General features: G+C 47.8%; 1 protein-coding gene across 1 annotated transcript; it reads left to right on the top strand.

Moving 5' to 3' along the window:
* Positions 1 to 1,337: 1,337 nt before the first annotated feature.
* LOC122447564 (arachidonate 5-lipoxygenase activating protein) lies at positions 1,338 to 23,226 on the top strand. Its single transcript, XM_043478253.1, has 5 exons — positions 1,338 to 1,479; positions 7,947 to 8,046; positions 14,573 to 14,643; positions 17,599 to 17,680; positions 22,775 to 23,226. Exons 1-5 carry the CDS (start codon positions 1,410 to 1,412, stop codon positions 22,935 to 22,937), a joined length of 486 nt encoding a protein of 161 aa, XP_043334188.1. The 5' UTR covers positions 1,338 to 1,409; the 3' UTR covers positions 22,938 to 23,226.
* The last annotated feature ends 1,663 nt before the right edge of the window (positions 23,227 to 24,889 follow it).

The raw sequence follows: 24,889 nt of genomic DNA, 5'->3' as shown, positions 1-24,889 counted from the left end.
GAAGTTTTCAAGGCTCTGACCTTCACTTCTGATGCACTGTTACTAAAATAGGAGGAGTCTTAGAAGGGCCAACTTTATGGGGGCCAGACCCCTTGTTGGCTGGGACCCACGTGTTCCCTGAAATTTACACATCAGATCCCATTGAGGTGAACACACGCCTCTTGCTAGTGCTGAGCCCCTAGACAATCATGTAGTGACTCCACATGGTGCAAAGTGTTCCAGGCGCTTGGTTCTTCGGAGCATTGTAAACTGGCTCAGGGCTGCCCTTGTTATTGGCCTCTGTGCATCCAAGCTCCAGACACCACCTCCAAGGACATCTTTCCTCCAACCAGCTGCAGCCACTCAAATACAAGGCCTGTGTGATCTGTTCCCTGCACTGGCCTCTCCCTCACCAGGATGAAAACCCCACCACCACCAAGTAGAGTGGTTAGCATTCTCTGTCAAAGTGAGGTTTTGATAAACACTTCTCTTCAGCGCTGCCAAATAGATGTTGAATCTGGGATGAAGATCACAGAATCTTACATGTTCTGTATCACTTCTGAGTGGTTGCTGTTTACAGGGAGAAACCTCCTGTAAAATACCAGGCCCTCTTTCTGCTCCTTATTTTTATTTTTTTAAAAATAATTTTATTTGTTTACTTATTTTATTTTTAGCTGTGCTGGGTCTTCATTGCTGCTCGGGCTTTTCTCTAGTTGCAGCGAGCAGGGGCTACTCTCTAGTTGTGGTGTGCAGACATCTCATTGCAGTGGATTCTCTTGTGGAACACAGATCTAGGGAGTGTGGGCTCAGTAGTTGTGGCTAGTGGTCCCTAGACCACAAGCTCAGTAGCTGTGGTGCACAGGCTCTGTTGCTCCGTGGCATGTGGAATCTTCCCAGACCAGGGATCGAACCCATGTCTCCTGCATTGGCAGGCAGACTCTTTATCACTGAGCCACCAGGGAGGTCCCCTTGGTTTAGTTTTCATTCTCTTGTTGCCTGTTTCCTGTAGAAACATCATCATTCCTTCACTCGTTCATTCATTCATCCAGGGCTTATGCGGCTGCTACTCTGAACCCTGCCATGTGTCAAGTATTTATTTATTTTCCTAGGAATTCAAAGAAAGAAAGAAACACGGTACTCCTGGACACAGACCTTTTAGGTGCTCCATGAATAAAAACAAGTTTCACTTTTTAGTCCCTTCCTTCTCTACTCCTGAGCCCTGCTTCTTCTGGCAGGAGAGGCTGAGCCCAGGGCTCTTTGGTGGCTAGTTTAAAAAAAAAAAAAAGGAAGAAGAAGGCCTGTAATTGTGCTGGGACCTTCGGAAATGCTAATGATGAAAGGCAGAGTCCGGCTCCCACTTCCCCTTCCTGTACAGTGCGGGTGTGGGGTGCCAGGGAGCTGAGCGGTCCTGCTAGGAACCCGAAACAGCCATGGACCAAGAAGCCGTGGGCAATATCGTCCTGCTGGCCATTGTCACCCTCATCAGCGTGGTCCAAAATGGTAAGGGAAGCCCCTCCCTCGGGGTCGGCTTGATGTCTCGGTGTTTGAGAGTCAGGCTTACACACTTGTGTGTTTGTGTGTGTATATGTGTGTACACTTTTTTCTTATCTGTATTTGTGTCTTTATTTGACTGTATAGGGATGCATACACTTCTGTGTGAATTGGGAGTTTTCCTTCTCCCCATCTTTCTTTGGCTTTAATGGGGATGATTAATCATGTCTGTAAAGCTGGAGCAGCAAGTTGGTTGTATAGAAACCATCACTGAAGTGTTGCAATCAGCACTTTAACTATTAATTACTGTGGCCAGTTGGAGGGCAGGAAGCCTGAAAGTGACAATCAGATATATGTTCACCCAGACACTGGGTTATACCCAGTGCAGCAGGCTGACTTCAGTGCAGTAGGAGTTACCTATTACCTGTAGGCTAAAAAAAAAAAAATAAATTTGGCCAGTGTGAGGGGGGACTTTACTTTTTCATTATTTTACCTCTGTATTGCTTTTTTATTTCTTTTGATGAAATATGTTCTTTGCAATACTTCCTTTTTCTCTAGCAATGTGTAATTTTTGAAGCATTCTTTGGTAGACATCACGTACTTACATAAAGGGAGAGAGGGTCAGAAAGATTTCCTTGTTTGCGGGTTGCATTTCCATTAACCCTGTGCTGTGCTGTGCTTAGTCGCTCAGTCGTGTCTGACTCTTTGCGACCCCATGGACTGTAGCCCACCAGGCTGCTCTGTCCATGGGGATTCTCCAGGCAAGAATACTGGAGTGGGTTGCCATGCCCTCCTCCAGGGGGTCTTCCTGACCCAGGGATCAAACCCAGTTCTCCTGCATTGCAGGCGGATTCTTTACCATCTGAGCCACCAGCGAAGCCTAAGAATACTGGAATGGGTAGCCTATCCTTTTTCCAGGGGATTTCCATTAACTCTGCTGTCACTTAACCCAGGCAAAAGACCTAGAACTGAGAAAGGCAGGACAGGGCGGAATTTCTCTTTAAATTCCTAAGTCAGGACTGTCTCAGACTCTTTTTATCAGCATGGCCAGTGTCTTTGGGCTTTGCAGTTTATGAAGACAGAGAGAAAAAGGGGAAGACTTACTCTGCAACTTAACGGTAATTTCTGAATGTTCAAATACTGTTACACTTTGGAAATGTGGGTATTCACTCAATTTGAGATATCCCGATATTTTCCCCCAACTTGAGTGTGGCCTTAGGTTGGTGATGAGCCTTCTGGGCACAGAGTAAGGCTCCCCATGGCCTCCTGGCACCAGAGAGACCAACTTTGCATACTCCAAGTCTGGTTCCTCCGTGGAACAACACTTGGCAGCTTTCTGACCCGAACATTTTCATAGTTAAGGGTCACACAACAGGGCCGCAGCTCTGAGAGGGGACAAATGGCTCTGGGTGAGGCTGCTGTGGCCCCAGGCCACTGCTGTTTCATGCAGGTGCCATGTTGGGGCTCTCTCAGCCTCTGTGAATCTCCAAAGGACCATTTATTCAACCTGCATGCTCCCACAGGGACTCTGCCTGGTCCAGGAAGGGTCCTGCATCCATGGGGATGTAGCAGCAAACAGGGAAACCAGGTTTCTGCCCCCAGGAAACGGGAGGGTAGCAAGAGATGATGGCGGGCAGGAAGCAGGAAGCCTGCTGTGAAGCCTCGAGTCCCCGTGGAGGCAGTTGCATGGGTGCTGGTTGTTCGGGTGCCCCCTCCGGCCCTCCCTGACACCCGTCAGGATTGGTGACAGGACGGGAGCCGGGGTCCCCTCAGCTGCCCATGCAGAGGTTCGCGTCCACCTTGAGTTGCTGGCCCCGGGTCCAGAGCTGAGTGGGGGGACGCTGTGTGGTCCCACCCCCCTGTGAGAACAGAGTCTCTTCCCCTCCCCCGAGATGCCCCGGGACCTGGCCCTGGAGTGTCCGGTGAGTCCTGGGCTTTTCTGTAGAAGCACAGGGAACCCTGAGCAGACTTGCTCATTGTGGACGATGAGATTTCTAATCATTTTTGGCAGATGAGATTAGGTCGTGAGGAGGAGAGAGGATCGATGGCCACATGTCTGAGCTCTAACCGCAATCTTTCAGCCAGCCATCTTGGATAGGTGACAATGGGACGCAGTGGCCTTGCTGATACAGTCCCATGAGCTGATGATGCTTCCTGCGGGGGAGGGAGATGGGAGTGGACCAGCTCCTGCTTTGGGCTGGAGACTTTTCATCCTGGACACATTGTCAATTGGGCTGTATTTGTGGCGGTGTGGACAGCACGGCACCCACGTCACGGCCTCTGTTCCTCCCCTTCCCCGGCCCTTGAGCAGCAAGGGCACCGTGTGGACAGAGTGATTTTGCAATGGTTGGGGCAGTTTTGAAGCCACAGAAGGAGTCCTTGGCTCCCTTCAAAGGCTTAGGATCAGCCCTGCTCGTCTCTGAGGCACAGAGCAAGGCTTGCTGGTCATGCTGAGACCACCTTTTAACTATGTTCAATGTGCTGGTGCAGGGGAATGAGAGAAATTCAAGTGACTCGGGAGATAACACCTCTACCTGTTTTAACCTTGAGCTTTTAGGCAAACGCGAAGGTCCAACCGAGGTCCAGAACCTCCCTTTGCAATTCTAATTAACCTTGGGGTTGCAGCCAAAGGTCTACCTACCGTACTGAATGCAGAAAATACACAAAAACTCTGCCCCCACCCCAGTTACATTCGAAACCCTTCCTGTTAGCTTTAGGAATGATTTACATGCTGTTGCCAGGCACTGTGTACTTCGTGTTTGTCCCAAGACAAGGAGTTTCGGGCCCTGTGTCTGTGACAGTTTGGGGGTGAGGGGGACACGCTCTGGCTCCCAAGTCCCCAGAGGAGAGGCAGAGCCCACCGGCCCAGTGAATTTCCTCCCCTGCCTCCCAAACGCTCTGGAGTCATCAAGATCATTGAACCTGAGGCCCCCTCCCAGCTTGATCCAGCATAATGCATGTTTGGGAACACAGACCACATTTAAAGTTTGAGTGACCTGCACCAGAACTACCAAAGCCTGGTTTCCCAGGTCGTGTAGACGGATGCACTTCCTCTGCGTAGCATCCAGAGGGCCTCCCACTTCTCGGCCAGGGTGCCAGCAGCTTTGACATGGAGCAAACCTGGGAAACGTGGCTTTGGAGAAAATGATTCCCATGGGAAGCCAAACTAATTAGGTTGGAGGGGGGGAGAGTGAGCTGAGGGGAGGGACCCAGGTCCTTGTGCATGGAGACCTTGTGAATGGTGACAGCAGAAGTCTAGACCGCATCCTCAACAGCCCCTACTGAACACTCCCAGGACGGAGCGCTCACAACGCACTGGGCTCACTCTTCCCATTGTCAAATGTATTGAGAATTTGCTTTGTGTCATGTATGGTGCTTTGCACTGGTCATAACATGATCTCATTTAATCCTTGCCCCCTATGAAATAGTCTACCTTTATTACTCTTATTTCACAGAATAACTAAGTGGAGCTTAGAGAGCTTAGAGAGTTAGTTGGAGATTCCAGAGTCAGTAGTGGTGAAACTGGGATTCAAAGCTACTTCAAAACGTGGAAGTTTACATGACGTGTGTTGTCTTGGATTCATTCATTCAAACACTCACAGCCGGGGTTCTCTGTTACATTGAACTGAAACTGCTGCCTTCTAATTTCTATCCACTGGTGTGTCTGTTCTTTGGAAAAGCTTAGACTGTGCCTGCAGCATCTGTGTTTCCAAAGTCACCTGAAACATCCCTGGTTCAGCATATCATTTCTCAGCCGACTTCGTTTCAAGTCCCTAGTCATCGGATTACTCCTTCCCACCCCACCCACCACCAACTTGCCATCTTCTTTCTAAGATGCAGGTGGGTGTTTTTCATGCAAGAAATCTGTTCCCGAAATCCAGACACCAGTTCTGTTAAAATGATGGAGGTGTGAGCTATTCTTGTGTATCACAGGGCTGACTCATACTAAAAGAAAATCTCAGAATCTTTTTATGTGATCCTGAGAAAGTTATTCACCTTCTCTGACCCACAGTTTCCTCAAGAGAGAGGTGGAGTTACTAATAACCTTCCACGTGTGGTGGCTGAAGGTGTTGCCTGAGATAATACCCGAGTCACTGGCAGAGGCCAGCATGTGGTAGGTTCTTGGTGACCGTTTGCAGCCTTCTCCTCTGGTCTTTCTCTGTCCCTCTGGTTTGGCCTGATGTTAGCAGCCAGCCAAGAGCAGTGTGTGAATGCTCTCTGCATGCACAGTTTCTGTAACATGGTCAAGGATATGGAGTATGGAGTGTCAGTGTTTGGAGGAGTGGACAAACGTGGCCCAACTCTTTCAAGTTTAGCTTGGAAGGAAAGAGAGGTAGACCCTAGTGAGGGTTCAGGACAGAGGCAGGCTTGTTTTTGTTCTGTTTTGAGGTTAGGAGAGATTTGAGCATGTTTCAAGGGTAAAGATTAGGATAAAAACAGAGACCGAAGATTTACAAAGTAGGGCAAACATCAATGAACAAAAACCCAAAGAGGCTGGCCAAAGCAGGGTCAAGGTCGCAGGTAGAGGGCTAAGACTTAAAAAAGAGGAAGGCGCTGTTCTTGGGCAAGGAGAGGAAGAAGAGAGGCAGGCTGAGAGAAGAAGGGCCCCACCATGCAGCTGGTTGCAGAAGTAACCTCGGACTTTCTTAATACTGTCCCTGCTTATGTGTTCAGAGGCACGGGTGTCACCTTGGGTTCTGGAAAGACAGTGATCAGAATTTCCACTGTGTTCTGTGGGGAGAAGAGACGTCCAGAGCAGACATTTGGGTACTCAGACCTCAAATTGCTGATGGAGTCCCTGCAGTGAGCTTCTATGTGATAATAAGAGGATGAACATACTCTTGCATGCCCAGCTGGACTCAAATCCCATCACCCCTCCCTGCTCCCCAGTGGAGGGACTGAGAAGGTTATTCAACCTCTCTGATCCACAGTGCCCTTGTCGACTCATGGAGATGTACCGCCCGCTTCATAGAGCACGTGTCCGGCGTCCGCCAGAGTGCCATCATGAAGCCAGCCCTGAGGCTCTGCCTGGTGTGGGTACAGTCCTAGGGGAAGAATGTGCTTTCACCAAAAAGCAAATCATAAAGGCTTTTATCCACGGACACAATGGATGAGGCAGGCATCCTTTTCAGCTCTTTTCGAGGAGGCTAATGTGAAGTTGATAAAAAGAAATCCTGTGAGTGGGATCCCTGACTGTCACCCTTCTTTTCTTTTTTCACTCTTGAAATAGGAGGAAAGGAATAAAATAGGAGGGGTGGGAGAGTGAGAAAGAGAAAAGAGGAAAGAGAGAGAGGGAAGGAGAGACCGTGTTCCCCCCTCCCCACCATCCAGCCTGTAGACAAGACAGACTCTGTCTCCCCAGCATCTCTTCATCCCACAGCCATCACCCTAACCAGCTCCCGTCCTGGGTCTCACCCCTCTAAGCCCTCACCACGCTAAGACAGAGTGGCTTTCTGGCGATGCCATTCATCAGCTTGCACCTGTCAGTCTCTCCAAGTTTCCTCAAGATGGCAATAAATGCAGAAGTTCTTAACGTGGCTCTCCTCAAGGTCATGGTCACGCTGCTGGTTTGAGAGCTACGTCCCTGCCACCATCTGCTCGGCCTTGGCTCACTCACCACTTTTCCTTGAGGCTCCCTCTGGCCACGCTGACCAGCACCCCTGGAGGCCTCTGTCCTGCTCTGCCTTCGCGTTTGTCCACAGCTCAGCACACCGTGTGATTTTAATTCTTACATACTGTTTGCTGTGTGTGGTCTGTCTCCTCTCCTCGTATCCTCGCTGGAACATAAGCTCCTGAGGCCAAGGCTGTGTGTATGTGTGTTGTTCTCTGATACAAGCTGAGTGTCTGGAACGTGGCGAGTGATAACAGAGAAATGGCATTGAGAGAGCGATTCACCGCCTGCCTCTCTTCAGCCTCATTTGTAATTCTGCCAGGTTAATGCTCCCCATTACTGCTCTCCCCACCTCCCGTCTCCCAGTAAACTGGATGTGCTAACCCCAGAGGGTCTTGCTGCTGGACCTCTGCATATTCCATTCCGATAGAGTGAAGTGGTCTCCTCAGCTGTCCCCGGCCCCCTCCATCTGCTTGTTCTTCAGGTTTTATCGTACACGTCACTCCGTCTAGGAATCCTTCTGTGACCCAAACACTGAATTGTTGCCCCTCTTTGACCCTCGATGGCTCCATGTTCCCACTCAGTCTCAGCATGAGTCTTTCTTTACTTGAGTGTCTATTGCTTCTGGTGGTAGCATCCTTGAAAGTGGGGGCGTGTCTTGCTCACTACTGCCTCACCAACACCAAATGTAGCAATTAGTCGAGAGTAGCTGCTGAATACCTTTGTGCTCAGTGACATTTGATGGAGGACAGTTAGGGCTGTTTAGAGGTTGAGAGAAGGAAACATTTAACATTCCAGGAAAAATATTAAGATGCCAGGCTTGGGATATGTGCTCATTATAAATCCAAACCTTTCCTTCTGGCAGGGTTCTTTGCCCACAAGGTGGAGCACGAAAGCAAGACCCACAACGGGCGGAGCTTCCAGAGGACGGGGACGCTGGCCTTCGAGCGGGTCTACACTGCCAAGTGAGTCCAAACTCTGACACTGCTCCTTGACCCAGAGTGGGCCTGGGACAACCTTCTGGAGGCTGGGGTGTGGCGGGGGGATGGGTGGGTTCCAGAGAAGCTTGAACTTGACCCGGGAGACTTTGGGGACACTTTTCATCATCTTAGCAAGGTGCTGGTGTTTGAAGAGAGGAAGCAAAGGTGTTGGGGGTGTGGGAGTAGACCTCACAGCTCCTGCTCGGTCAGGAAAGCTCTCAGCCAGTCATTCGGTCATGGAGTTGACCAATTTCCTGGGGGTTAGTCCCAGGTGCCGCCATGCAAACCAGCCATTACTCACCGGCTGGCATCAGAAGCAACCAGCAGGACTGGCAGGCGGCTGCCTGCTGCCCCGAGGGCACCTAAGCCTGGTCTCCTGGAGCGACCAGGATAGAGAGATTGAGGGTACTATGCACTTGCTTTTCTATCTCTCCTTCTTTACTTCTTTTAGCAGGGAAACGTTGCTGGAAAACACCTGAACAACTCAGGGAAGGAGGAGGGATGCTATTTGGGATGCAAATCTGAACGGTGTTATCCAAACACTCATTTTCCTCTCTGCCAAATGCATTTAGACACAGGGTTCAGCTATCAGCCTGTGACCTGCTCCTCCATGCCTGTGACTGGAGGCTTGTTAGGAAGGGCAGCTGTAGCCCCAAGCTGCCAGGGAGCTGGCCTTCAGTCTCGGCTTGGAGGTGACTTTGATGTTCCCCAGAGAGCCTTCTAAAATGGGGCTTAGGGCCACACAAGGAAAGTTCTAGAAGGGTAGGGAGATGTCGAAAGATGTGGTTTTAAGCCATGTAAGATGTTCACACTTATAGGAGGGGGGAACTGTGTGTGGGGCAACCCCAGCCCTTCTGTGCTGTGTGCAGGGGGCGATGGAGAGGAGCAAAGATGGGGTGCTCCATCTGGGATGATGCCAGAACCTCCCTGAAAATGGAATCCAAAACCAGGAATCCTGTTCTGCAGACCCACTGGAATGGGAAGCTTCTTCCCACCCAGATCACTGCATTCTCACCAGCAGCACTGTGCTCTCATGAACACAGCTGGTCAGTATTGGAGAAGTGGGGGCAGGGGAATTTCTCTGTACCCAGTGGGAAGCTAAGCTTCCATCTTGCCAGCAATGAGGAAGGGCCACAGCAGGCCAGGCTGCCTGGTTTCTGCCTTTTCTTCCAGGAGAGAACCAGCTCTCCTTCTCAGAAGCTGCCATGGGACTGCCCTGGTGGTTAAGACTAGGCACTCTCAATGCAAGGGGCCCGGATCCAGTCCCTGGTCAGGGAGCTAGATCCCACATGCTGCAACTAAGATCCGGAGCAACCAAATAAATAAAAATAAAATTAAAAAAAAGAAGAAGATGGCGAAGCCACCGCACTGACCTGGTCCCCACAGCCAGCCTCCGGATTGTGGAAGTGCCCTTATGCGGCTGGCTGTGCTGTCGTTTGAAAGACAGTTTGGAAGTTCTGCAATGGCATGCGGTCCCTGAGGTCAGAAGATGCTAGAGGAGAGTGGTGGGTGATCAGTGCTGCCTGGGGGTCTTGACTTTCCTACTTACCCTTCAAGAGAGGGGAAGGAGACTGAGGGGAGGACAGTGAGTTGTGGAGAGGTCGGATCTATGGTGGGGGTAGAGGAGAATTTTCTGTAAGATAAAGGTCATCCAGACACTCTCATGGTTCTGTTACAAAAACCACTTCCTCCCTGGCCAGATTGCAGCACCTTGTGTGTGCCTGAGGTGGGTTGTGGAAGGCTCTGCAGATAACGCAGTGGTTGTTACCATCCACTGGCCACACCCAGGGCCTCCAATCTGAGCGCCTCGGCCAGGAAACCACCGGGAAGAAAGTCATCCCCAGTGAGAGCTTCCCCGGGGGCCTCCAAAAGCACTCGAGGGGTGTGAAATGAGCCATGGGGATGCAAGAAGAAGAGAACATGTATTTACTGTTGCTATCTATAGGAAATGAAGCTTCACTCAGTTTTAATATACATATTGAGAAGAGTATGTGTATATAATTTGTACATAAATGTACCTGTCATAAGCTTATACCATCAAAAGTCTTGGTTGATGGAGTGTGGGATCGTAAATGTTTAGAGACCATAGAAAGGGAAGATAGCATAAAGAATAAATGATGCTGGTGGACTGAAAAGACTAATGCATGTTTTTCAGCATAAAATATGGTTGTGGACTGATACAGACCGTTCAAAATTTGGGGGCTGTCAATAAACAAGACATCCCAGCCAGGTTATGCCATTAGTTCAGACTGGACTTCAGTTAATCAGCTGCTCTACCTCCTATCTCCTTTGAGGGCAGAGCTGAGTCTGATTTTGAGAGAGAAAAGGACCTTGACTGTCTTATCTTGTGTTTAACACACATAGGTTGAAGCTCCGTTCCCAGCTGGCGAGTGTAGGCAGAGGAGTCAAAGTTTGATTTTTGGAGAAAAGTCTCAGTTAAGGGACCTAAGGTTCTTCCCCAAGGGTGCAGGTGAGCACAGACTATGGAGAGAAGATGGGTCTCTGGAGGTGTGTAATTTTCCAAAATGGGTCCCCTAGGTTACAAGTTTGTGGGCTACTAACAGGTGTGACAGGGAAACAGATTCCCCACAGCAAGATTTTTGAGACCCTTTAAAGTGCTAAGAGACACTATGATGCTTGGTTCTCCAAGAAGGGGAGGTCTTATTGAACTACAGAAAACCCTCCTTAAAAAAAAAAAAGCGTATCAAAGGTTTGGTGTCTCACAGAAATGCATTTTGGTAAATGACACCCTAAGGTTTCTCCTCCCTTGCACCTCTCATCCTAGGCTCACTTCTAAGTGGCATGGACTTGTCCAATGATTTGAACGTGATCCATCTACATTGGTTCTATTGATTGGTATTGATCCTATTACTGTTATTAATGATGTTTGCTACATTAATTAATTAATTTAAAGTCTTATTGAGACAGAGTTGATTTACAATGTTGTGTTAGTTTCAAGCATACAGCAAAGTGATTCAGTTACATGCATGCATTCTAAGTTGCTAAGTTGTGTCCGATTCTTTGTGACCCTGTAGACTGCAGCATATCAGACTTTTCTTTCACTACCTCCTGGAGTTTGTTCAAACTCATGTCCATTGAGTCTGCGATGCCATCTAGCCATTTCATCCTCTGTTGCCCGTTTCTCCTCTTGCCCTCACTCTTTCCCAGCCTCGGGGTCTTTTCCAGTGAATTGGCTCTTTGCATCATGTGGCCAAAGTGTTGGAGCTTCAGCTTCAACATCAGTCCTTCCAATGAATATTCAGTGTTGATTTCCTTTAGAATTGACTGGTTTGATTTCTTTGCTGTCCAAGGGACTTTCAAGAGTTTTCTCTAGCACTGCAGTTCATAAACATCAATTCTTCAGTGCTCAGCCTTCTTTATGGTCCAACTCACATCCAACTCACATGACTACTGGAAAAGCCACAGGTTTGACTAGACAGACCTTTGTTGGCAAAGTGATGTCTCTGCTTTTTAATACACTGTCTAGGTTTGTCATAGCTTTTCTTCCAAGGAGCAAGCGTCTTCTAATTTCACAGCTGCAGTCACCACCCACAGTGATTTTGGTGCCCAAGAAAATACAATCTGCCACTATTTCCACTTTTTCCCCATCTACTTGCCATGAAGTGATGCAACCAGATGCCATGATTTTTGTTTTTTGAATGTTGAACTTTAAGCCAACTCTTTCACTCTCTTCTTTCACACTAATCAAGAGGCTCTTATTCAGTAAGTGCTTCACCCCAAATGGTAGATCTTTAAGGGGCTCCTGTCCTGTGGAATTATTACTGTGTCCATAGGTCAGTGGAAGTTCTGGGTGTCCAGAACACCAAGTGAGTCAGCAGGCTTTGTTGGTTCCCCCATGCCCATATCCCAGGACAGGATACATTGGTTTCTTGTCTTTTCCACTTGTCAACTTCTCCAGTAAAGGATGTCTGACCATCAGAAAGACATGACGGCTGCTGTGGCCAGGGACATAGCCCAGCCTCCTTGGGGGCTCTATAAGGTACAGACTAAAGGCTGGTTATTCCAGGGTTCTCTGTGGTACCAACTGAATCATGACACCCCATCAATTTGAAGGTTGATATTTAGGAGAAAAATCATGAGAAGCACATCAAGAAGCTGTCAGAGGAAGACTCTAAGAAAGGAATTTGGATAAAAGGCCAACTGTATTTTGAAGATTGCATTTTTTAAATACCTTTTTGGCTGCACTGCACAGCACATGGGATCTTAGTTGACTGACCAGGGTTTGAATCTGCAACCTTTGTATTGGAAGCATAGAGTTTTAACCACTGAACTGCCAGGGAAGTCTGAAGAAAATTGCATCTTTGAGTTTACCTCTGTAGTTTGAATTCCCTTAGACCAGTGGTTCTCAAACTTGAGCATGTGTCAGAATCACCTGGAGGGCTCTTTAAAATCTTACTGGGCAGCCCCCAGAATTTTAAATTCTGTAGGTCCAAGGAAGACATTAACATTTACATTTTTAAGAAGGTCCCTGGTGATTCTGATACAGCTGATCCAGGGACCACACCTTGAGAACTGGTATATTAGACCATCGACTCTTAGAGCTTAAGTGGATCTCAGAGTTATTCATCATTCGTCTCTTGGTTTTACCAGTAAGGAAACCAAGTCCAGAGAAATTGCTTTGCCAATGACAAACAGCTGGTTAATGTCAGGTTGGGGACCAATCCTCATCATGTGTCCCTCCCGCTGTGTTGTATCACCTTTCCCAGTTCATCCTTCTGTGTCTTGTTATGCTGTGTTTCCATGGATGTCTGGATAGATTGTCCTGATCTCAACTGAAGCTTTTCAAGAGGACACTCACTAATTGAGTGCAGGCAGACTTCGTTTTATAACACTTCACAGATACTGTGTTTTTCACCAGCTGAAAATTTGTCGCGGCCCTGCATCATCAGATGATGGATAGCATTTTTTAGCAATAAAATATTTTTCATTAAGGAATGTACCTTGTGTTTTAGACATCATGCTATGGCACACTTATTGGGCTGCAGTGTAGCATAAACATAACTTTTATGTGCACTGGGAAACCAGAACATTCCTGTGAGTTGTGTTATTGCAGTGTTTGCTTCATTGTGGTGGTCTGGAGCTCAACCCACGCTATCTCCAAGGTGTGCCTGTAGGGTTGAAGAGGTAATAGTCCTGGTTTTAGAGTCGTATTAAGTTCTGGCTTTCCTACTCTGTATCTGGGTGACCCTGGGTAAGTTATCTTCAGCTTCTCCAAGATTCAGTTTCTCATCTGAAACATAAGAAAATTGTGGTAGGCAGAAGAATGACCCCCAAAGATGTTCACATCCTGATCCCAGGAACACGTGAATAGGTTATGTTACGTGGCAAGGGGCAATTAAGGTTGCTAAGCAGATGAATTTAAATTAAGAGACTATTTGGGGTTATCTGGGTGGGACCCAATGTCATTGCAAAGGTCCATCAGATGTGCAAGAAGAAGGCAGAAGAGTTGAGGTTGCAAAGACTTCATCAGCCATGGCTGGCTTTCAGGTTGGATGGGGCTTTGAGCTAAGGAACACAGGTGGCCTCTAGAAGCTGGGAAAGGCAAAGAGACAGAAGCAGTGCATCTCCAGAAGGGATGTAGCAATGCTGACATCTTCATTTTGGTCCATTGAGACTGACATCAGACTTCTGACCTGCATATAATACATTTGTCCTAACCCTCTGAGTTTGTGGCTACTTGTCCCAGAAGCCACAGGAAACTCGTGCAGTCACCACATGCACTGGCAGGATTGCCATGAGCTTAAAGGAGACCAAGGGTGTCAGACCCCAGCGCGGGGGCCAGGACTGCGCCCTGACAAAGCCATCAGCAGGATAACTCCCCAAGTGCCGCCTTTGCCTGGGCCACCCTGGCTCCTGTAACATGGGGGCTCGCCTGTCCTTCCTCAGCTTGGCCCACGTGTCTGAGCTGACTTGTATGTCTGACCTGAAGGTCTACTTAGGTCCCTCTCTTGACCCCACCCTGACTGCCACCCAGCCCTGCTGTCTGCGTTACTCACTTTTCAATTCTAAGAAGTGCTGTGGCATAGCCAGGAGCAGGATCCCTGCCAAGGAGAATCCATCAAGAAATGGCTTCACCGGGGAAGGCAGTAGATGGATTCCAAGCTTGTGTCTGCTTTACCCTGCTGTCTGTTTCTGGAGGTCAGAGGAATTATGAATGGAGTCCATGCCTTGTGAGATGTGCGTGCGTGTGTGCTAAGTCGCCTCAGTCGTGTCTGACTCTGTGTGACCCTATGGATTACAGCCCACCAGGCACCTCTATCCATGTCGACCAGGCTCCAGGCAAGAATACCAGAGTGGGTTGCCATGCCTTTCCTCCCAGGGATCGAACCCACATCTCTTATGTCTCTCGCATTGGCAGGAGGGTTCTTTACCACTGGGGCCACCTGGGAAGCCCGCCTTGCAAGACAGGGATTATTATTTAGGGTTTCAGGTAATTTTCAGACTAAACTGAGGCCTCTAATTTTTTTCCCCTTGTTTATTTATTCTGCAGCCAGAATTGTGTGGATGCCTACCCCACCTTCCTTGTCATGCTCTGGAGCGCCGGGCTTCTCTGCAGCCAAGGTAACCCGGGCTTTTCTCCTTGTGTGTTCTCTCTCCAAAATGTATGTCACCAGGAGGTGTGAGTGTAGGCTTTTTTGTTGAAAAGACTTTGTCTGCTCTCCAGCTCCAATTCACAAAGCCCCGGAGAGGTGAGACCCTCCAGAGGTTGTTTGCCAGTGGGCGGGGTGCCAGGGTGGGCCCGGCGGTAATGCATCGCTAATGCTGGCTCCCTGGTGGCTGGTTGAGAGCGGCTGCGCTGACAAGGGTGGTTTCAGGCTAAATGTGACTCAGAAGCCTTAAGCAGCATGAGCTCAGACACAAGGGCATTCTGAATGAGAGCGTGAGGTGTCTGTTCTGGGTGACCGTCACCTGGCTGACTGCTTGCTCATTGCCTTCTGCATGGTGCTCCTCCTTCCGGCACGGGTCGAGGTCTCCAGCCTCCCTGGTCCTCAGCAGCCCACAGTCTTGACTTCAGCAAGTTGGATTCCCAAAACTGATTTAAAATTAAACGGAAACCGAGTGGTATTTTTGGCCCACTTTGGAGACTGGCCTTGTGTCTGTGAAGGTTTGGTGTAACCTGGCCGGCTTCCATGCTGTGGCCCAGCCATGCGAGAGAAAAGGCTGCTAGTGTCCTGTGATAGATGATTTCATCCTTATTGTGGTCACTCACGCAATAAAGTAGGTAAAGTGGACATTGTTGCCCCCTGTTGTTACTTTCGAGGATCTTTTGATTCAGGGAGATAAGTAACTTATTCAAGGTTGCTCAGCTGGTGGGTCACGGAGCCAGAACGGACTCCCAGGGGTTTCAGGATAAATCCTGGGTTTTTCTCATGTGTCCTCTTACTTTATTCATTTCCATAAAAATATACACTGAACACCCACTATGTGCCAAGCCCTGTTCCCTGAATACACAGCAGTAAATAAGACAGATATGGCGGTGAAGCACACAGCAGTTGGCAAGATGGACCACAGAAAATAAATGAACGGATTAATTCGTTGCCAAGACTGAGACACACCATGAAGGAAGAGAATCAGGTGCAATGAGAGAGGAGAGAGGTGAAGGCCGGGAGCAGAAACCACTTCAGGAGCACGAGATGATCCATAAGGCTGTCAGGAAACATGTCTTAATCTCCCACTTTCTATCCTCAGTTAAATAAGAAACATGTCTGGCATCACCTGAAAAATGAAGTCAAACTACACTTAGAGTAGAAGTTATGATTCCTTTTATGTCTTCTTAGATGATACTTGATAGAGATGAATCTGGAGTTATTCTGGTTGGATGAAGGGAGTTGAAAAGGGTTTCAGGGCCTGGAAGTAAGCATTTTCTGCCAAAACCAGTGTTGGCATTGCCGGGAGACAAAACTGTCAGTCACTCCTGCTCGGTGTAATAGTCATTTCCTATAAATACGGTAGATTGGGTAATTTTTCAGGTGAAAGGAACACCAGCCTAAACCCATCACATTACAGAGCAGGAGCCCAAACCTCAGGGGAACCTGCTCAAACCCGAGGATTTTAGAGCCTGGTTTTGAACACACGACATCTCTCCTGGTGTTCCAAACAGCTCAGGTCCACACCAGAGGCAGGCACCGATCCCCAAATACGGACAGTGAGTTCAGTCACTGTGCCCCCTGATTTCTATCAGCTCGTGTTCAGTTCAGTTCCCGGTAACAGAAAGGTGGGCCAGTAAGTTAGTTCAAAGCCATCTATCTGAAAGGGACCAACCAGGAAAAACCTTGTCCAAGGCAGCTGTGAATTGTCACAACTTTGAAACCATCAGAGAAGAGAGGATTGGAGACCCGAGTACCCAGAGGGCCTGGAGCACTACCTGACACATAACAAGTGCTCTGTTAATGCACTTTATTTGGTATTTGAATAACGCTGGGGGTGGGGGCGGGTTTCGAAGAATTTTTATACCCATATTCTGTCTCACCCTCATAGTAATTCCTGATAGGTAGAAAAAGTGTAATCAGCCCTTTGTCAAATGTATTAATAGAATGAGTTAAGCATGAGCTCCTGATTGTAACAGTCCTGATGGGGCTGGGTTTCTAACTCTTGGCTCCAAGCGTTCAGGACTCCATAGGGTTGTTTGGCTTGTGTGTTTTCCTCACAGGGTTGGAATGCAAAGGGCATTTCTTTCCCTGGAGATCTTTCCTAAACCATAGCAATTGTTCAGAAAAGGTTGAGCATCATGATTCCTGGAGATCCACAGGTGAAGGGTGTACTTTGTAAGGACCAGTTTCAGAGTAGGGCTCCGGGAGCAAGTCTAGCTTTCCTCCTAGATACACACACACTCAAACACAGACACATGTACATGCACCTACCAGCTGACAATCTTACACAAGTCCCTTGACTGCTGGAATCCATGTTTCCGCATCTGGAAATAGAAAAGACCAAACCAAGACTTCCCTGGTGGTTCAGTGGCTAAGGATCCGCCTGCCAGTGCAGGGGGCACAGGTTTGATCCCTGTTCCAGGAAGATCCAGCACGCTGCAGGACAAGTAAGACTGTGTGCCTCAATTACTGAACCCGTGCTCCTGAAACATGAGAAGTCACCACAATGAGAAGCCCACTCACTGCAACCAGAGAGTAGCCCCCACTTGCCACAACTAGAGAAAGTCCAGGTACAGCAAGGAAGACCCAGCACAGCCAAAAATACAATAAATACATAAAACAGAAAAAGATGGTACCAGTCATGTGAAAAGGATTCCCATTAGATGCTGGGTATGAAAAGACTTTGTATGAAACGACACTGTGATACCAATGCAAGGTAGCATGACTATTCTTAAGGAGCTCAGGAGGCTTCCTGTCCCCGGCTCTTTGCTGAACTCACGTCAGCCCCGACTGGCAGAAGCTGAGGCCTCTGCTTGATTTTGCGACCAACACTGATTACCTAATGGCTGTGTTAGTACTGGGTTCACTTAGTACTTAGTTTTGGCGTCTAGGACACTAACACGGGCATTGTCCTTTCTCCTCTTAGTTCCTGCTGCCTTTGCTGGACTGATGTACCTGTTCGTGAGGCAGAAGTACTTCGTTGGCTACCTGGGGGAGAGAACTCAGAGGTAGGCCGCTGGGACGGTGTAAGAACCATGGACGGAGTGGCACTTTTCCAGCAGGAAGAGTGGTCGGTCATTCAACGATATTCCACTGACCAGGCAAGACCACGAGGTGTCGGATGGGGGAGGGCGACTCAGTCCCTCATCCTTTTTCCTCCTTGAACTTTGCTGGTTCTGGAAATACAGCCAGGGCCCTTGACTAGTTTTCCCATTAAAAAAAAACAAAAACAAAAAACATTCCTCCAAGTGGTGCTGGGCTCCCAAAAGGATGTTTAAAAGCATGCCTTGCAAAATCACAGCCTCTACTCCCACCCTGCCGCATCTGGGCCTCGAATTACGTTCCCCTCTCTGGCTTCCCAAAGCCTGCCGAGAGTGAAGCATGCTGTTGTCTGCCTGGGGGAAGGAGAACTATAGCATGCGCCTTGTGATAAGTTCTCTTGAGTAACAGACATCGGGGACCCGCGGAAGGAATGTTGAGAAAGTCAAACACAATCACCGGTGGCAGACAGAGACAGTGTAGGCGACAAGTGTCCTTTCCTTAGTCCTGGGTTGGGAAAGCCGGGTTTTAGTAAAGTAAATGATGATACTTAGAGAAGAAAGGTTCGAGTTGCAGTTTCCGCCAGTTCCGGAGCGATCAGAGTCGCTGATGGGTTCCAAGGGTGGGGAAGATGCTGTGGGGGCTGCTGCCCACGTGCTGCCCCCGCGCTCACCCCCCCATTCTGCTTCTTGTTCCTCTCCATGTCTCACAATAGCGCCCCCTACCCCCCGTTTGATTCCTGGATTGGAAAGATCTGCTGGAGAAGGGATAGGCTACCCACTCCCGGATTCTTGGGCTTCCCTTGTGGCTCAGCTGGTAAAGAATCTGCCTGCAATGTGGGAGACCTGGGTTCGATCCCTGGGTTGGGAAGATCCCCTGGAGAAGGGAAAGGCTACCCACTCCAGTATTCTTGACTAGAAAATCCCACGGACAGAAGAAGAGCCGTGTGGGCTGCATTCCACGGGGTTGAGAAGAGTCAGACACTTTCACTTTCTGGTGGATAAGGCTGCCCAGTTCAGAGAGGCTCCTCCTTCACTTGATCTTAGCCAGAAAGCTGAGAAGTGATCAGAGAACCCTCTTCAGTGGCGACAAAGGCAGTGACTTCCCTGGAGAAGTTGTCTGAGAAGCTTTAAAGCCCCAGAGAACCACCTCCTTGAGGGACGCTACACCTCCAGTCCTTAGAAACATCCTGCCCAGACCGAGAACACCACTATTTCATTGGGAGGCACTCCTTTCATCCTTCACCACAGATTTATCTTGAACAGGTTCTGAAATAGCTTCACAAATCACTTTCCCTCCTTTCTGTAATGAGCATATGGTGGCCTCATTCATGTGATAAATCTGACTCACTACAATATTTGACTTTTAACAATTTAATTTCTTTGAAGCCTCTATTCTCTGGCAGAAAAAAAAATAGACTCCTTTACTTTCTTTCCACTTCTTTACCAACATTAGCAGGTAATTATCTGTATTTGTCTTTGAGGCTGCCGGAACAAAGTGCTCCATGCAGACCAGGGGGTTTAAATAACAGGAATGTATTTTCTTATCGTTCTGGAGACTGGCAGTCCAAAATCAAGACAATGGCAGGGTTGTTCTTTCCTGAGGCCTCTCTTCTTGGCTTGTACTTGGCCGTCTTCTCCCTGTGTCCTCAAGGGTCTTCCCACTGTGTGTGTCTATGTCGTAACCTTCTCTGTAAAATGTTTTTTTAAATGCATTATTTATTTTTGGCTGTGCTGAGTCTTTGTTGCTTCACAGGTTTTTCTCTAGTTGTAGGGAGCAGGGGTTACTCTCTAGCTGTGGTGCGTGGGCTTCTCATTGCAATGCCTTCTCTTATTGTGGAGCTCAGTTCATCTCTGGGGTGCGTGGGCTTCAGTAGGTACAGTGCTTGGGCTCAGTTCTTGTGGCTCCTGGGCTCTAGAGCACAGGTTTCAATAGTTGTGACACATGGGGTTAATTATGCCACAGCGTGTGGGATCTTCCCAGATCAGGGATCGAACCCATGTCCCCTGCACTGGCAGATGGATTCTTTACCACTGAGCTACCAGGGAAACCCCACTAACCTTCTCTTTAAAAAAATTTTAAAAAACTTTTTTTGGCTGCGTGAGATCCCAGCTCGCCTGACCAGGGATCAAACCTGCATCCCCTGCATTGAAAGCACAAAGTCTTTTTTTTTTAATTTATTTTAATTGGAGGTGAATTACTTTACAATATTGTGGTGGTTTTTGCTATACATTGACATGAATCAGCCATGGGTGTACATGTGTTCCCCATCCTGGCCCTCCCTCCCACCTCCCTCCCCATCCCATCCCTCAGGGTCTTCCCAGTGCACCAGTCCTGAGCACCCTGTCTCATGCATCGAACCTGGACTGGCGATCTGTTTCACACTTGATAATATACATGTTTCAATGCTATTCTCTCAAATCATCCCACCCTCGCCTTCTCCCATAGAGTCCAAAAGTCTGTTCTTTACATCTGTGTCTCTTTTGCTGTCTCACATATAGGGTCATCGTTACAATCTTTCTAAATTCCATATATATGCGCTAATATACTGTATTGATGTTTCTCTTTCTGACTTACTTCACTCTGTATAATGGGCTCCAGTTTCATCCACCTCATTAGAACCGATTCAAATGCATTCTTTTTAATAGCTGAGTAATATTCCATTGTGTATATGTACCACAGCTTTCTTATCCATTTGTCTGCTGATGGGCATCTAGGTTGCTTCCATGTCCTGGCTATTGTAAACAGTGCTGTGATGAACTTTGGGGTACATATGTCTCTTTAAATTCTGGTTTCCTCAGTGTATATCCCCAGCAGTGGCATTGCTGGGTCATATGACAGTTCTATTTCCAGTTTTTTAAGGAATCTCCACACTGTTCTCCATAGTGGCTGTACTAGTTTGCATTCCCACCAACAGTGTAAGAGGGTTCCCTTTTCTCTACACCTTCTCCAGCATTTATTGTTTGTAGACTTTTTGATAGCAGCCATTCTGATCGGCATGAGATGGTACCTCATTGTGGTTTTGATTTGCATTTCTCTGATAATGAGTGATGTTGAGCATCTTTTCACGTGTTTGCTAACCATCTGTATGTCTTTTTTGGAGAAATGTCTGTTTAGTTCTTTGGCCCATTTTTTAATTGGGTCACTTATTTTTCTGGTATTGAGCTGCAGGATTTGCTTGTATATTTTTGAGATTAATTCTTTGTCAGTTGCTTCATTTGCTATTATTTTCTCCCATTCTGAAGGCTGTCTTTTCACCTTGCTTATAGTTTTCTTCATTGGAAAGCACGAAGTCTTAACCACTAGACCACCAGGGAGTCCCTGACCTTCTCTTTTTATAAGGACTCCGGTTATAGTGAGTTAGGGTCTACCTGGTGTTCTGATTTTACCATTATCACCTCTTTAAAGACCCTCTTTCTAAATGCAGTCATTCTAAGGTACCAGGGTTTAGGACTACACCATATGGATGTGGGGGCGGGACGCATGCGCGGTTCAGCTCAGAAAGCTCTCTTTGGGGACCATACTTTTTTTTCCTAACAAAGAGCTAGAATAGGTCACTTCGTGAGCAGGACTGTGAGCAGGAAACTAAGGAGAGAGGAACACACTGGCCAAGGAGCAGGGAGCTGTCAGTTGGGGGGTGCCTCTCAGATCCTGCTGTGCCTGCGAGTCCCATGGGGAGCTTGTCCACAGTGTGGGTTCTGATCCAGTGGACCTGGGTGTCTGCATTTCCAACAAGCTCTTGTGCTGTTGGTCCGTGGATCACTGTGAGGAGTGAGGAGGTTGATACTCAGCTGCGAAACTATTTTCAAACTCTTGACACTGGAAAGCTAGGAGTTGCATCATGAACCTTTGGGGTCCCTTTCAATAAGATAAAATTTCTAACATTGAACCTATGGATACCACATTGTACTCTCTAGATTATAACAAGCAAGGGCCTGGCAGCCTTAAGGTACCTGTTTAGATGTTCTTGGGGAGCCCTCCTGAGTGCCAAGGAGTCCCCTTGCTGGGGTCTTTACTAATAGCCTTAGCAACTAACAACCTTGGCAACCCAAGGGGCTTCCCTGGTGGCTTAGACAGTAAAAAATCTGCCTGCAAATGCAGGAGACCCGGGTTTGATCCCTGGTTCTGGAAGAATCCTCTGGAGGAGGGCATGGCACCCACTCCAGTATTCTTGCCTGGTGAGCTACAGTCCATCGGGTTGCAAAGAGTACAACACAACTGAGTGAGTAACACTTTCACTTTTCACTTGGTGACCACTTGGCTGAACTTTCAAAACATACCAGTGCTGCAGGAATGGACTATCCAGAGCCATCACAGAAGGATGTTCTAGAGGAGGGGAACCAGGGCAGCTGCCAAGCACAGCCGTGTGGTCATGTGTCACTGGAGAGACGCCTCCTGACCCCAGTGGATGCTCTGTGCAAGCAGTATGGGATTTAGAGCCTGTGAGAGAAGGAGACAAAATCATCCAGTACTAAAAAGTCTCCCTTCCTTGATTTGCTTCATATGTAAAGGCCTGCCTTCCAGCCCTGGAGGCCAGCTCTCATTAGTGGGAACTTTAGCTCCAGCCTCAGGAGATTAGATTGAGCCCTCGGATGCAAGAGCATCTCTTAGAATCCACCAGGCTTCTTGGTTCATGTACACCATCCTTTCTCACACAGAGGCCCTGAAAATCCTGCATTACACACAGCTGCCAGCATGGCTCTTACAGGCACTCCTGAGAGGGTCTTCGTGAATCCATGGGTTCCTAATCCCTGGTCAGAACCCCGGCTATCAGCGGAAGCACCACCTTCATGCCATCTGGGAGCTGGCATTCCCATGGTGCAGAGAAGCCAGAGAGCAGAGCCCTGATGGTGATGGGTTTAAGGCTCTTTTTGCTTGGTTCTGAACTAGATTCAATGACTAACACTAGCTAAGACACATCCATCCTTCATATGAAGTAAATGGAGCATTCTTGAGTCAGAGGAAGTATCCTTTAAACCCCATGTATTTCAAAGCGATAATATTTTTTGTTAAATTGGTGTCATTTGTGCTCTTCTCCAGTTTTCTCTCTGCTTCCTTTCCAGCACGCCTGGTTACATATTTGGGAAACGCATTATCCTGTTCCTATTCGTCATGTCCCTCGCTGGGATACTCAACTATTTCCTCATCGCCCTTTTCGGAAGTGACTTTGAAAACTACATCAAGACCATCAGCACCACCATCTCCCCTCTCCTTCTCATCCCTTGACTCTCTGCTGAATTCCGGGTGGGTGTGCTCAGCTAATCGATACCTAGAAGCCATCATAACTCAACCCTTTAAAAGAGGCTGTAAATCTAATGACCTGCTGGGCTTTGCAGCTTGAGTGAACCTCACTTTTCCTGGAAGAGGAAATGTTCACATCAGCCCCGCATCAGCTGTGGCCCCACATTTGCAAATGCAGATCCCTTCTGTGTGTTTCGTGACTTATCCTGCTTTCTGGAGAAGTTTTGTGACCCAGTTTATGTTTTCCTAAAATAAAATGCAGACATATGTTTGAGGCTGGTGGTTGAGTTTTGGGTGAGTATATTGCTACAGTTGAATAACTAGGCTGTTTTCCTCAACCTTAATGATGATAATAAAAAATATGCTATCTACACACACACACACACACACACACGCACGCACACACACACACATACATACATACGCTCCTGGAAGGTCACCAATGGTCAACTGGGAGTATCTCTGGGTGAAGACATTTGGGATATGTTTTTTACTCTGTTATTTATATTTTTGCATATTATTTGGAAAATTTTAAGGAGCAAATAAATACCACTAAACAAAGTAACAGGACACAACTGAAGACTGCCTTTTCCAAGATGTCTTCCCTAACTCCAGATTGGTCTAATGTTGCCCCCGACCCTCCATCGCACCCTATGCACGTCTCAACTGCAGCAAATTTATACCACGATGTCAAGCTGTTTCTTAGTCTGTACCACTGGTCCCCACTAAATCATCAGCTCTTGAATACTGTGCTGTGCTCAGTACTTGTGGCCCCATGGACTGCAGCACACCAGGCTTCACTGCCCTTCACTATCTCCTGTGGTTTACTCAAACTCATGTCCATTGAGTCAATGATGCCATCCAACCATCTCTTCCTCTGTCGTCCCCTTCTCCTCCTTCCCTCAATCTTTCCCAGCATCAGGGTCTTTTCCAGTGAGTCTGCTCTTTGCATCGGGTGGCTACAGACTTGGAGCTTCAGCTTTAGCTTCAGCATCAGTCCTTCTATGAGGGGCCCCTCTCTGAATAGGAGGCAGTGTGGCATAGTGACCAGAATCTTCAGAGTTCCAGCCCTGGGCTGGACCCCTGCTCCCACATCCTCAGTCCTGAGCCTCAGCTTTTGCATGTGCTAAATTGGGGCAATTACAGTGCCGGACTTAGGGGGTGCTGTGAGGAATAATGAGATAAAGCAATTGATTATGTTTAGCACGTAGTAAGTGCTGAGTACTATGATCTATTATTGTTATATTTATTATTGGGATCTTATTGCATTCATTTTCTGTTGTGGCATAATGAAATCCCACACACTTTATGGCTTAAAATCACATACATTTCATTGCAGCACTATTTACAATAGCCAAGACATGGAAACACCATAGATGTCCATTGACAGTGAATGGTTAAAGACGATGTGGTACATGTGTACAATGGAATGTTCAGTTCAGTCCAGTTCAGTTGCTCAGTTGTGTCTGACTCTTTGCAACCCCATGAATCTCAGCACCCCAGGCCTCCCTGTCCATCACCAATTTCCGGAGTTTACTGAAACTCATGTCCATCGAGTTGGTGATGCCATCCAGCCATCTCATCCTCTGTCATCCCCTTCTCCTCCTGCCCCCATTCCCTCCCAGCATCAGGGTCTTTTCCAATGAGTCAACTCTTCACATGAGGTGGCCAAAGTATTGGAATTTCAGCTTCAACATCAGTCCTTCCAATGAACACCCAGGACTGATTTCCTTTAGGGTGGACTGGTTGGATCTCCTTGCAGTCCAAGGGACTCTCAAGAGTCTTCTCCAACACCACAGTTCAAAAGCATCAATTTTTCAGTGCTCAGCTTTCTTCATAGTCCACTCTCACATCTAAACATGACCACTGGAAAAACCATAGCCTTGACTAGATGGACCTTTGTTGGCAAAGTAGTGTCTCTGCTTTTTAATATGCTA

The sequence above is a fragment of the Cervus canadensis genome, chromosome 9 (assembly GCF_019320065.1).
Source record: "Cervus canadensis isolate Bull #8, Minnesota chromosome 9, ASM1932006v1, whole genome shotgun sequence".
NCBI lineage: Eukaryota > Metazoa > Chordata > Mammalia > Artiodactyla > Cervidae > Cervus > Cervus canadensis.
This window is presented reverse-complemented; position numbering and strand designations above follow the sequence as displayed.